Raw genomic sequence first — 14,782 nt, forward strand, 5'->3', positions numbered from 1 at the left:
GACCTTTTCAATGGCATTCATAATTTTATTAGAAACTGATCTTGGTTTTATCGTATAACAGAAGATGTTAAATGTGGGGGGCCGTTCATCTACTAAGTTTTCTTCAGAAATAATAATTTAGTTTAGTGGCATTTAGTTTTCGCTTTGTTGGAGCAGATATTGTGTTACATGAACCGAAATTTGTTATGTTGAAAAAAAAAAAAAATTCCTTATTCTTATTGCTAGTTGGGTATAGCTTAGTTGATTGAGCTCTTTTATCTTCATCTATGTGGGTAGAAATTCGAAATCTTTGGGACCCAATGAATATTTGTATAAGCTCTCTCTCAATCGCTTGTACTAAATAAAATTCTTGTTCTTAGTATAGTTATCTTTGGATTAAACCTAAAAATGAAAATGAGGTTGGTTAAACTTTTCTTATAAATCACCTTTCCAAATGATCATGAAGATTTCTATTTTCTTTTTATGGGTTGAAATAATCAAAGACTTCATAGTGAAATATAAACAATATTTGTCAAAACGATGTATGTGTCCAAACCAAAACTCATGTGGAAAGGCCAGCTTCATCGTTAATGTTTGAAAACGAAAGTATTCAATTCGTGCTATACAATTAATAGTATTGTCGTGCTATACAATTAATAATATCGTTCCTGAAAAATAAAATAAAAATAAAAATAAAAAGTTTAGTATTAATATTTATTTTTCGTCAAATATACAACAATATTTTTCTATTATTAAAGAGATACAAGGACAAAGGACTTGCCTTCCCATTCATTACCTGCAGAATCATACTTTCCCAATCCATTAATAAATTCAGCTTCTTTCATAATTGTGCTCTCTTCTTTCAAATTTATTTCTTTAAATAATTTAATTTAATTTTTTTTAAAATTGGAAAGGGGTTTCCTTTTTCTTTTTATTTTTGTTTACTTATAATTTGGATAAGAGAGCTGTTGGATCATGATTGGTTCCTAACTTTGATTAAAATGTGACTGCGTACGTGTATAAGTATTTAAATAATAACCAAAGATTAATTAATTATATTACACCACCAAAGCATATAAATAAAAATGATGTGGCCCTATGTACAATGGCATAAAGCATTAAGCCACGCTGTTTACATTATGTTTTTTTATTATATAGAAATAAAAATAAAAATAAAGGGTATATAATTTATGTGTAATTGTACATATGTAGTCCATTTTGTGCCACATCTTGCTCTTCTTTCTGCAGGCCATTACCTAATTAGCTCTTAAACAAACATGAAGAGGGAACATAAAGTTACATCACAGGTAGTGGTGTGGTAGGAGGAGATGATCATCACCTTTCCATGCCGCACCTGGCAAACATATAGCTACTCAAAATTTTATTTATTTATTTAAACTACTATAATACAGGGGGACGGAGATTCGGACTCGAGCGTAGAAGAGCACACTATAGTGCCCAATTAACCTAACTCATAACAATTAAAAGTCTTTTTTAAGGTTGGTTTGATATCCGATACGATTTACTTACATAATTTTAAATAAAAAAACACTAGTTTACTATACTTAAAAATCAAAAGAAAATTCTTGATCTAATAACAAACAGAAAATTAATGCAAAAACAAGCGTAATATCACAGCAAAGATGGAGACACAGTACGTGTATTAGGAAAAGCTTGATTTGCTTTATTCTCAGCACCTAATTATTCTAATTAATTTATTAAGATGATGGAAGACAGAAAGATACGATGGAAAACATATGAAAGATGTGGAAGCAAAACGTCATAATCATACCCATAAAATTCACTAATAAGTTGCTTTAATTTATGTGCTTTATTTATGGTTTGATGGGGAGAGAGGATTTTAAATTGGCTGTGCATTTTGCATGAAAAAATTTCATATTTCTGGGAAATGTTTTGACGGGTCACCATTTTTTTTTCTTGAAAATATTTGGATCGATGATACCGTGGATCTACTTGTTTCCAGAAAACAAAAAGATATTGCTTAAAATATGAAAATGCATGAAAAAAGTGTTTTTGAACAAAAATTTCGTGAAAATGGATGATAAAAAAAGAAGAAGAAATATTCGAGAAATAAAGTGAGTGGAGCCACAAAATAAAACTATGTCCTGCTCACCATATTCTCCCTTGAAGATTCTGTGGGATTTATCCTTGACAGATTCACGAGTTTTGTTTTTGTGGATAAAAAAACTTGTGTACTCAAATTCTCTTTTTTTTCAAAAAAAATAAAAAAAAATTCAATTTCTTGTCCATATGAAAGGAAAGATGCTAGCTAGGAAAGGTACTTAATTTCTTGTCCATTTGAAAGGAAAGATGTTAGAGATATGCATAGGCATGAAGAAAAAGAGGAAATATGTTACTACCATTGTTAGTTTTCTAATAAGAATTAGGGAGATTCACTATTATACCCAATATGGGGGCCCAAATTATAAAAATACCCTATATAAAATGGACTTTAAAAACACACCCAAAGCTCATTTACAACATAACAAAAAAGCTTTTAACTTCTTATAAATTACAAAACTGCCATCAATTTCTTAAAACAAGCCCAACCCCAAAATCTCATAAAAATACCCAAAGCACTCAATAGGGCATCAAAGTAATTTAATAATTAATATTAAATTCAATAAGGCTAGCTATCATTTTTTGGGTTTTTTTTGGGTTTGTTTATAGGAATTCAATTGTGTAGGGTTTATTTATAATATTAGTGCTAGAAATGGGTATATCACTAAATATCTCTAAGAATTATGGTACATTTGGTGTGCAAGTGAACACAATTCCTATTAGAAGATGTTTTGAAGTTCGAATGCTCATTTTTCATTGATTTTTTTTGTTTTTTTGTTTTTTTTAAGATTGGTTTTATGGCGAAATGATTTAAATAAAATTAATATGAAAATATTCATTTATATATAAATGAATAGTTCTTACAAGATTTAATTACTTATATTTATAGGGAAGCCAACATGGTACATGATCTTTTAGCAACCAAAAAAAGGCATTACTACAATCATTCTTGTATTTGGTTGGCTCGTTTGGGACTACTATCTAGGAATCACTTATACTCATAAATACTTCTAGCAAAAGCACTTTTATTATAAAGATGTTGAAATTTTCATAAGAAATCAAAGTGTTTCTTAGAAAAGCACATAATAGGTTTTTCTCTAAAAATCGCTTCTATTGCCCAAAAGTACTTTTGAATTTTTCTGCCAAACATTGTCAAAAATGCTTTTGATTATCAAAAATATTTTAGTCATTCCATAAACACTCCCAAACGTTGGGGAAAAAAACAAAACACTCCCAAATAGAGCTTAATAACTTTCATCTGGATATCATTACTAGAGTATACCTTGACTTGTGTGGTATTAAGATCCCCGGGAATCTAACTTTTAATCTACTTTTGTTTTATAAATAAATAAATAAATAAATAAATAATATTATGATTAAATGTTCAAATAACTAAAAATCCTACTCATTCAATAAAAGGTTCGAAAACACAAGTACATGGAGAAATATGTAGATTCCACATAAGTGGATTCACATATATTATAAAACCATCTATCTGATAAGCAAGTGAAAGAGACCCACTTCAAGTCTTCAACCTCAAGGTGGTTTGGAATTTACTTGGACCTTAAAAAAAGATTAAATAAAATAAAACACTCCTAATTTAAATAATTAAAAAGAAAAAGCCAATATAGAAGAAAAAAATAGTTGAAGATTGGACGGCGGCTGAGATGGTGAAGTTGGTATGGGCCGTGTGGGGTAATATGGTAAACACCTGCAAGTCCCACAGAAAGAGCTTTTATACTATATAACACAGCCTTGTTGACCATGTCGTCACTGTCCTCCATAGCCCTCGATCTTTGACCCTTTTTCTGATCCAACGGATCAAATCTCTCCCATTAGGACGGCACTTCACTTTGGTTGTTGTTCCTAGTTAAGCTTCCAAAGCCAGAAACTCGAACCAAAAAAAAAAAATAGATAAAATGAAAAATGGAAGTCCAAAATGACAAGGGACTTCTCTCTCTAGGCCTTGGATCATTCACACAGACGTTTTTGCCTCCCTCTCGCTCCCTCTCTCTCTCCTAAGAGGAAAAGCTTCTTTTCCTCTCTCTCTCTCTCTCTCTCTCTCTCTCTCTGTGTATAGTCTAAAGACTTCAACTTTTGGCTTCTGGGTATTCAAAGGAAGCAGAAGAACACGGACAAGGATTAGGTAGAAGCAGAACAAAGAATCATCAATTATGTTTTTTTAACACCTATCTGAATTCAATGGTGGTTCAATTATATTGGGTTTGTTTTATTTTTTCAATATGGTTTAGCTTTGATAATCATTTCTGGTATATGTTAGATGAGTCTTCTTTACTTTTTCTAAACACCTTCGTTTTTCAGTTATTTTTGTCTTTTAATCAATAATTAAACACCCTCCTTTGGGAAAGCCTGGTATTGTTTTCATCCGTTTGGACTATTGGAATAATTCTTATCATTTTACGTTTTCTCTTCTTCTATCACTTGTTTTTTTTTCCTTTTTTGATGAGGAACTCTGATCATCATCACGGCCTATTTTTTCTGCTAGTTTTTATTTCTTATCAATAACAATAAGTATTGTTCTAAGTCCAAAACTGAAATTTTCTGTTCGGTTTGTTGGAATATATATGGAGGAGAAATGATGATAACTTTCTTTTCCCTCCTTTTCAATTGTTTTTGTTTTCGAGAAAATTCAGCTTTTTTTTATATATCTTTTCATGTCCTTAAATCACGGGGAAAGAGTCTTTCGGGAAAATAGAAAATAAGATCATTTGTGTGGAGAATAATTCTTGAAAAAGCGTTTCCTCACAACAACTAGAGACCCACTTTTTTGGGATGATATATGAGGCATGTGGCCATCTGGGTCCTTTTTTTCCTCATTCCTTTGTTCCTTTTTATGTTTTCACACAATCAAAATTTTGGGTTCTCTTTCCTATCAAAAAGACTGTATTGGGTTCTCTTCTCTTTGTACCAATGACTCAACTAATGGTAACAGAGGTCTTGATATCGTTGTTGTGCCTTGTTAATCCTTTTTCATGACTGTTTCATACTCCTATGTAATTATCATTGCTTGTTTCAGCTTCTGATAATCTGATTTCTGGCATGTTGCAGTTTTTTTATATTGTTCTTTTGTGTTCTGCATAGAAATTTTGCTCTTGTTGATATCTGGTGTATTGCTAGTGCTCTGAATTCTGCAATTGTTTTCTATAGTTTTGGACTTGGGAGTTTTTTTCTCTTCTTAATAGTGGAATATTGTGTAAAAAAAATGATTGTGGTAAAGTAACAAATTTCTGTGACAATGTTAATGAAATCTCTCTGAAATGTCGACTTTTTTAAGGTAAAAGAAGGCTTATCCTTTATAGCTGAGTAAGAATTTCAGGTATTTATAGTAGCACTTCTCAAAATGTAACTAGGGGTATGTCTTCGGCCAATGTAACTGACAACAAATAGGAAACTGTTTGGTGGGCTTTACTACTTCCAGCAGAGGAAATGGATCAATATTTTTGGCCTACAGTTTCATTTATCATCAAAATATCTTGAAATTTAAACCTTGATATGCTTGAAATCCGAACCTTAATCCTTTAAAGAATCCAATTTTTGTTCATTTTATGCCAGTGATTTTTCCTTCCCTCTGTATATTGTTGGTTTACATTGGATAGTATGTTCCATTCCATACCGATGACGTAATGTGTTATTCATTTCTTTGTGAAAATTTTGCTTGCATATGAGTATGACACATGAAACATATTTGTTTTGTTTAAGTTTCTCCTTTGCAGTTGTTCATGGGAGTAATAGCTATGAAATGTCTGTCATCTTCTTGTTTCCTTGTCTTTCCCCTTCCAAAGAAATTTCCAATTCTTAGTACTAAGGTTTCTTTGAACACTATATGATACGTCACCATCAAAATCTAGATTGTGTATCACTAACAATCTGCATAGGAACTTGGAAGTCTATTGTCATTTTACTTTGGAAATAGCAATGATGATCTTAAATATTTATGTTACTGTTCTTACAGAATTGAAGGACACAATCAACATACATGGATGAGTATTCCGGTAAAAGAGCTGTCAATAGGCTTGTCTCTAAAAAGGGATCTGGTCTTGTTTTGAGGGAAACTCCAAACAGAGACCGCAATGCTCAGCTCTGCAGCCGACTGGGATGTAGTGGAAGATTGAACACTGTGAAAGGTGCTCAAATTGAAAAGGCCAAGTCATCAAGGCCTGCATTCCACAGCACTTCAAGTGGGAAAGAGATAATTGGAAGTTCCTCTAGGTCTTGCATTGCTGTTGGCAACACAAGAAAATCCATAACAGAACCTTGCAAAAAGCTATCTTCTAATTTGGAAACAGATTCATCTGAAACCAGTAGTGTTCAGGATGATCCTGAAGTTTCAGAGCTTGCTCCCCCACCTGGAAAGATTCAAAGAGGGCTGCACCCTGAACCTAAAAACGCTGAGTCCAGTGTGGTCACCTTGATGGAAGTTGGAAGCTCTGATGTAGCATCAAATACAAGATCGCGAAAGAGTTTCAATCAGAGATCTGGATTGCGAAACCAAGATTCCTTAGTTGGGTCTAATGTTTCTTCGGGATCTAAAAACACCAGCCAAGCAACACGGGCTAGCACAACCAGGAATGGTTTAAGAAATCTAAGATGCAATTCAATATCCGATGTTGTCCCGTCCAGTTGTTCGTCATCAGATTCAAGCCTCAATAGAAGAGAGACCATAAAGAAAAGAATTTCTGAAGGAGAAAGTAGCTCTGCTGCTAAGGGGAAGAAGATGAATGGGTCATCATCAGCGGGACAAAACTCCAATTCTAGCCATGGCATCTCAATTTCTGATTCAAGAAGAGCTAGGAATATGCCTTCTAACAAGGATAATGGTGCTGCATCAGTTAGGACTCGGCGAACTGTCACTGGTCACTTGAGGGGAAGGCTTTCTAATCAAGGGAGTGGGAACAATTTATCAGCCAATGGATCCCCTGTAGTTGGCCCACAGACATCTCAACCTGAAATGTCTATCAACTTGAATTCTCCTAGTTCATTACAACAGTTATCCCATGAAGCTCCTTTAATTCGGCCAAATTCTTATAGTCGGCCAGGTAGTAGCAGTGGGAATTTACATAGCATTATGCGAGCTGGTGCTGCAGATGTTGGCTTTTCCCGCTCTCTAATGAATCAGGATGGACTGCGACGCTACAACATGGATGGGATTGCGGAGGTATTATATGAATTTTTTATGTACATTTGTGTGGTCTTATGACTTGTTGCCTTGTTGGAGAGATTCACAAAAGAACTGATGTGGTAGTGTGGTTTCATTCTTTAATCTGTCCATTTCACAAACTGTGCAGGTATTGCTGGCGTTGGAGAGGATTGAACAAGATGAAGAGCTATCATTTGAGGTAGTTATTATAGAGTTTTTATGTTCACTTGCTTTTTTTGGGTCAAATATGTTCACTTAATTGGTTGATTGTTCTTTAACTGTTCTTTTTCATAATGCAGCAAATACTTGTTCTGGAGACCAATTTGTTCCTGAATGGCCTAAACTTCTATGATCAGCACAGAGACATGAGACTGGATATTGATAACATGTCATATGAGGTTTGCTATTGCTGCGCACTGCAATTCAGTTTCCATAGAAATTATCCATAGTATCTCTCATTGTTCTATTTTGTTTCAATACAATGCTGGCGTAGTCATTATGATGCATCTAAACTTTTTATTATCATCAATGCCTCGAATAAATCAATTCAAATAATCAACTAGTGGTGGGTTCAGAATAACACAATCTTGGGCAACCTTATTACGTTCAGCTGTTTCCTTTACAGTATTTCACTACTTGGATGGCAGGAATTATTAGCTCTAGAAGAGAGGATGGGTACTGTCAGCACAGCATTGCCAGAAGAAGCATTGTCAGATTGCCTTAAGAAAAGCACTTATCAGTTTACACCTCTAGAAGAATCATCCATAGAATGTGATGGGAAAAAGGATGATGTCAAATGCAGTATCTGCCAGGTCTTTTTCCCGTTCTGATTTTTTTTATTTTTCTTAGAAGCACCTCTGGGCCTCGCTAGTAGTGGTTCATGCATGAGCTGAAACACTGTAGCTAAAATTGTAACTGCATTTACCTTAACTTAGCCTCTCCTTATTCAACTAAGGCTAAAGTTAGTTGCAGGGTACAAGGAAAACAGAATTTACATTGGGCTTTAAGAAAATTTGGGCTCTAAGTGATTATTTAAGGCCAAACTAACAGGGTTGTCTCTAGAAATTTCACCCTAAACCTGCACTATCCCAAGTCAGTTCCTTGGTTAACTCAGAAGTTAGAACTAGCTCAACATGATTCCAAATGTTATTTAACATCCTGTAAAGTTTAGAGTGGATGTAATTGGATATACTTCTCAACACTTAATTTGTTTTTTAGGTGCACCATTTGAGTCTGATTCTTTATATATAGAGAGTAATTGTTGTTGGTCTATCTTTGTTTTTCCAGGAAGAGTATGTTGCTGGAGATGAAGTTGGAAGGTTACATTGCGAGCACAGTTTTCATGTTAACTGTGTAAACCAGTGGCTACGGCTTAAGAATTGGTGCCCTATATGCAAGACAGCGGCAGCACCCTCGAAACCTCCACCCTCCACATAAATTTAATTATTAAGTCATTTGGAGGAGAGACCTTTCTCATTGTACAAAACTTGCGTCTCTTCCTTTTCTTTTAGCTCTTACCCTTTTCCATGTACATACCAATTCTCTTTCATCCCATTCAACTAATAAATCCAAGCTGTTGGTGTTACAGCGGGAATCTGCATTCACTTGTGGAACTGTGAATACATACAAAGTGGTGCTGTTCTTCAAATACATTTCTTTTTCCTTTTTCAATTTAGTTTGCAACATTTGGATGCATGACATGTCGGATTTTTAGTTTTCCCAACTATTTCTGGCAGTGATCAGTATGCAATGCTCTAAACTTCATATGATCTTCAACATGCAGCTCCCTTTATCAGTGCAGATTGAATGCTGCATGGAAATTTGGTTTTTCTTTTCTATAATCAGAATTTACCAGTTGTTTTTGGAACTTGAACTTGATTAAAATAAACTGATGCACACACTTCTGAGTCTTTCTGCCATTTCAAAGACAAATGAGGTTGGTGCTGTCTGCCCGGAACACTAGGCTACCAGTATAAGATATTGATCTTGGACAAATTTTGAAAGTGAGGTTGGAAAAACAGTGATTGAAATTCCGGTTCAACTCGAATAGATTTGCCAATAATATATGTTCGAGAAAACATTTTGGTATTGTGATCCAAATACCCTTCCATGAATGATACAGATATTAGGTAATAATGTTAGCAGTCTTCGCCTGTTTCCTGATCTCAATCACAAACTGTTCAGAGCTCTGTTTTTATTTTTGTGGGAAGAATCAAATAATATTTATGGGATGTCAAAGAATCATTTTTCTTTGCAAAAGATAAAGAGGTAACCCCTAGAAAAGGCTCAGTCGGTACTGCTCGGAAATGTCACGTATCCTAAGATTCCAAACAACATGAATATCCTAAGATTCCAAAGTGTTGCCTGCACTTCTTATGCACGAGCCACAGAGAATAAAATACGAGTCTATGAAAGAAGGTTCTCACAAAACTCGACAGGTAAAGCCATGGTTAATAAGAGTCTCGTTGACTTGATCATCACGAATTAAGGAAATTATGGTTATTTATCGTTAGATTTAATCCAATGGTGAATACCGATCCATGTCTCTTTTTTTCATTAGAAACACTGCCTCAATGGGTGTGGAACCCACAAAATTACCCCATAACAATGCAGAAATAAGAAGAAGAAGAAAAGAGAGAGAGAGAAGAAAAACCCAAGTCGCAGAGACCCCTCAACTTGGTCCTCAACTAGCAAAATTGAAAAATAACATAAGCTACCGCAGTGGGAAAGGAGAAATGTAACATATAGTGCAAAACCAGGACATTTCTATGATGCATTTTAGAACTTTCTTCAGAGCTTTGTCCACTTCGGAAATTCAATAACTGAGGTCCACATGTCTCCAAGCTTCCAAGTTCCAAGTAACCATGGCCTTGTCAAATGAAGACACATCTCAGATTGGTTTAGTGGTTTTTCCACTGAAAAGACTCCAGCACCAGCAGTGACGTAGGATGATGTCATATAATGAATGCTACTCATTAAACAACTAATGACCAACAGTTCCAAAGACAAGTCACCTATGATCCCAACAGCCACATCATATGGTTCAAACCAATGTATTTGTCCCTGAGATTCTGTTTGCTTCCATTCTCCCAACCCATAGCAGCACAGATGATTGGACTTTCATTATCATCAGCTTTATAAACACGTGTATGGGTTGTGAGTCATTTCAACAATAACAGATATCAGATAAAGAATAATTTGAAGCTTTCCTAGAAATTGCAGAACAAATATTTAATGAAGATGCAGAAAACAAAGCCTCCTGTCCTGTGAAGTCATGCATTTTCAATCTATAAAGCAGCCATCCCCCAGTTCCCAACCTATCCTAGACAGGCAATTCAAAGAGTGACCAATCAGAAACCTGACCAATCGGCCAAAAGAAACATCCGGACCTGACCCATCATCAGTCCTGTTATTTTTGGTAGCAAACAGTAAACAACTAAAACACAATTAAAAGAAAGTTACATATAAAACTAGAATTGGAAATACCAAAATTAATGTTTCATGAGTAGCAGAAAAGAAGGCAGGAAGAGTCGGAGACAAATGCATGAGAAAGAAAATTCATCTGTACATGTACAAACTGATGAAATGAAAAAGAGAGAACACATGGGGGCTACGCTTATTAGCATAAAGTGATAAATCCAAGAATTAATTTCCATACCTATAAGAGGATTGATTAGGACTGATTAAGTCAAGAATTGATACCAAAACAATATCCAGAGCAGTACCATTTGTTCAACATTGATTACATGGCTTGATGCAGCATTTACCATATGTCCCATACTCACATTGCAGACAAGTATATAGATCTGCAGCTCGATACTACACCGGAATTTGATGTGCACATAGCAACAGAATGTTCTTATTAGCACTGTTATCCTTTTCCATTTTAGTTATAGTCTTCTAGATATAATTTATCCATTTTTTGCTTAACTCCTCATGATGAAGCTCAATCCGTCACGGCTAGTTTTTCAAATTTGAAACAGGGCAACAGCTGAATTGGATTCCAGTCCTGGTCGTGTAGAAAAAAACACTTCATTTTTTAACAGAAATAATGAGATAAAAACAGCTTACCAATCAAAAATCAATTGTCAGTAGTTTCAGACATGTGAGTGATTGTGTTTCTGTTTTTGCATGCTGAAGTATACCCACCACAATTATTTGCATGATCAATGGTTGAATATACATTCACATATCTCTACGAGAACATCTGAGTAGAGGATGATCATTTGGCAGCTGGAAATTTTGAGAACTAAATTCATGCCATAAGGCATTGACCCAAAAAAAAAAATATTCATGCCATAAGGACAGCTCAATTGATGTCAATGTGTTATTGATATTGAAATTTCAATCAATTCTAAGATTCTAAAAATACATACAGAGCATACTGCAGCTCTTACACAAGCGATTGTACCTCTCACCAAGCTACAGAACAGCATCCCTGCAAAATTTTCTTATATTTCCTCTTCATTGGCTGCAATTACAGTGAAATCTTGAGATCTGGTGCGATAGCAAATACAGCAGCATCTACGTTAAACATACAACAGAACAACCAAACATGGGCATTCAGTTTGAAAGCACCCCTTGATTGGTTAAGTTAGATAATTCTGGATCAGTTCTGGCTCCGCAGCAAGCAAATTCAGACATTTGATGCTCAAACAGATGATTTCACCTTGCGAGACCCAAAACTTTACCCACTTAGGAACCATCTGGTGCGTCCTGGCAATGAGATTAGAATTATTTGTATCAATGATCTCGAACACCTGGTGGTGTCAGGACCTTTGAACCAGAACAGACCGACCCAACCACAACGTTGGGATGAATATATCTTCACAGGGATGTTTCATTCCTCGAATGCTTGCATACAAATCTTCTCCAGCAGCAATGACCAGTCTTCTCCAAGTTGCTGTGGATTTAGCTCCATTGCAACCTTAAAATCAAGCAAAGATATTGAACACCGTGGTCTTTGCTCTTCCACGGGGCCACTGCCACTCTGCATATGCAAGTGATTGCTTGGCCACATGCCATTGATGATCTTTCCTTGAATCTGCTGCTTTGGTGCAGCACTCTTTTTTGGCTCTGATGTAGACCTTGCTCCCACCAACTCAACACAGGACCTAATCAATCGCTTTAAGTACACATCCAACACATTATTCAGCATATTGGCACATTCTGTAGAAACACCTCCAAGACCCTGTGCTGCAGCAATCTGCTCCATTCGTTTTCTAAGCGTCTCCGAATCTGACAATCCCCCATTGTCATAATAGCTAACGAAATCACAGCTGCTACCCACGGGCAAAGCTTTGCGGGCCCCACCTATGCTGGCTGGGTAGAATGGGATCCCAAGTGGCGCAAGTAGAGGACTTCTTGAGAAACTTAAGCGGTTTGATTGTTCCACCTCTTCCTCATCTTCAATAACAGCTAAGTTGGCCTGGTCTTTGCTGTGTATCCGTGGTTTTTCTATGGGTCGCCGAACTGCACCATCTCTTTCACTCTCAGCTAGCTCAGCAACTGTTTGAAGATGCTGCATTGGTCTCTGATAATCATATGGATGCACATCCCCATTTTCCACAATAACCTTACTGCCATTGTCCTCTGAACCCATGGATTGATGTGACACACTATCGACCTTCCCATTTGGTCCAAGTGGGCTTGGTCTATCCCTTAGCTTCCGATCACGTATCCCGGACCTACCCTTTCGTGGGGACACTGGCAAAACCCCATTCTGCCAAACGGGTACATTTTGATTTTGATTTGGAAAGAGGGTCCCACTTTGCTCCTGCCCATCTTCTCTACTTGGAGAACTGTTTGCAGCTTGTATCCCAGGTTTTGCAGGAACTGATGAATGTATTGGTGGTGGGGTCTTGGCTTGGCATGCATTCTTCAAGATTGACCGTATAAAATGATTGTGCAGTGGCAAATTCTCACTTCCTAGCACCCGGTGACACAACTTGTCAAATTCCTTCTTGCTCAGCTTCTGACTCAACAACCTATTCAAGTAATTAAAGTACCGCTTTGACCTCTCGGCCCCAATCCTCTTCACTATCTGCGCTTTCAAATCACCCAAATCAATTCTAGAGAACTGCTGAGGTTGCATTTCTCAACAAACAGATTCATACACCATCCACAAGAAACTGCAAATCCCCCAGTAACCCCACCAGAAGCCAAATTACCGTTAATACTGTTTCCAGAAAACCCAGAATTTGAACTCCTCCATATCGTTCATTGCAAATCAATCTCAACACTCTGCATATCCCGACAAACAGAGGCACACACCATCCACCAAATCAAAATAACCCCCAAAACCCCCAATCTCAAACTGGAATACGGTTACCCTTGTTTCCAAACAACCCCAAATTGTCCCACCCACAAACCACACAATGCAAAACCAAATCCCATCTTCTCAAGACCAAAACCCTAGAGATCAACCCCAGTACACAGCTCGCTAAATCCCAACAAAAAGACACATAGGCAAGCTTAAATTATTGAAAACCATTATAAATCAAAAACCCTAACTTTGAATCACCAAAATTTGGGTTCAGACGACCATACTCTTTACAAACTCCAATGAACCGTAAATTACACCACCGCGCCAATCCAAACCCAGACTTTATTTCACGCAATTCACAAGCTTTCAACTTCAAGACACGAAATTTGAAGTTCAGGGAATGAGATCAGTGAATTGGACAGATTGAAGTTGAGAAAACAGAGCTTGAATTGCAGAAAAATCGAATTGCAGAGGAACAAAAAGGCGCAATGAAGCGCCAAAACAAAATTAAATAGTAAAGCTTGGGGAGTGTGTGTGAGAGAGGGCTTTCGAGATTGATTGAACTCTGACCTTAACGAGCTCGGTGAATTGCAGAGAAAATCGAACCTTAGTGACTTCGGAGCTTTGCCTTTCGCTTTCTCGCTCTGTCTCTCTTCGGCTCTTTTCCTCTCTTTTTTTCTTTTTTCTTTTTGAAAATTTCACTGCTTTTTTATTTTTATTTTTTGGTGTTGCTGATTTATATTCGAACTTCGCTCTGTGTAGCTCTCGATCGCTTCTGCTAATACTCTCTTTCTCTCTTTCTCTCTTTCTTTCTTTTGTTTTTCTCTCTCGGTAGCTCTCACAAGGTCTCGCCTTGTATTTTTTTTCTTTATTTTTTTTTTCACAAGTGTAAAAGGATTTTAACTTTTAATTTTTAGATTTTTCTTTATATTATTTTTCACGATTTTTGAAATTTGATTTCAGAAGTTTTATTACATGCAAGTTTCAAATCTTAGGGGTGTATTCAATTTAGAAATTAGGTCGACAAACCAATAGTAGTGTTGCGACATATAGAGTGTATAACCCAAATAAAAAAGATAATGAAAGTGTAAATAGAGTCTTTTAATTTGAACATGAACTTTTTTTCAAAATTGATTTTGTATTTTAATACACTATTATTTTACGTATTTATACTTTAAAAACGAAGTACATGTATTTTGATATATATGCATTTTTAAATTATTGAAAAATTAAATATAACGGTCATTTACTTTACATATATATATATATAAATGCATAAATTATATAATATTGGGCTA

At 35.8% G+C, this 14,782-nt stretch overlaps 2 protein-coding genes across 4 annotated transcripts; one reads left to right on the forward strand and one right to left on the reverse strand.

The window, feature by feature from the left end:
- Window positions 1-3,964: 3,964 nt before the first annotated feature.
- LOC117635221 (probable E3 ubiquitin-protein ligase RHG1A) lies at window positions 3,965-8,914 on the forward strand. 3 transcript variants are annotated; one of them, XM_034369575.1, is made up of 6 exons: window positions 3,965-4,207; window positions 6,035-7,237; window positions 7,368-7,418; window positions 7,519-7,617; window positions 7,867-8,031; window positions 8,507-8,914. In XM_034369575.1, the coding sequence occupies exons 2-6, from the start codon at window positions 6,059-6,061 to the stop codon at window positions 8,654-8,656; spliced, it is 1,644 nt and encodes a 547-aa protein (XP_034225466.1). In that variant the 5' UTR covers window positions 3,965-4,207; window positions 6,035-6,058; the 3' UTR covers window positions 8,657-8,914. The 3 variants fall into 3 exon arrangements, with proteins under 3 accessions (XP_034225466.1, XP_034225476.1, XP_034225470.1); XM_034369579.1 differs by lacking the exon at window positions 3,965-4,207 and adding an exon at window positions 4,317-5,007 and having other exon boundaries at window positions 8,507-8,823; XM_034369585.1 differs by lacking the exon at window positions 7,867-8,031 and having other exon boundaries at window positions 3,967-4,207; window positions 8,507-8,823.
- Window positions 8,915-11,520: 2,606 nt separating this feature from the next.
- Window positions 11,521-14,333, reverse strand: LOC117615160. The gene has a single exon (XM_034344179.1). The coding sequence runs from the start codon at window positions 13,311-13,313 to the stop codon at window positions 12,060-12,062; it is 1,254 nt and encodes a 417-aa protein (XP_034200070.1). The 5' UTR covers window positions 13,314-14,333; the 3' UTR covers window positions 11,521-12,059.
- Window positions 14,334-14,782: the final 449 nt, after the last annotated feature.

Source organism: Prunus dulcis, chromosome 1, assembly GCF_902201215.1.
Source record: "Prunus dulcis chromosome 1, ALMONDv2, whole genome shotgun sequence".
Lineage (NCBI taxonomy): Eukaryota > Viridiplantae > Streptophyta > Magnoliopsida > Rosales > Rosaceae > Prunus > Prunus dulcis.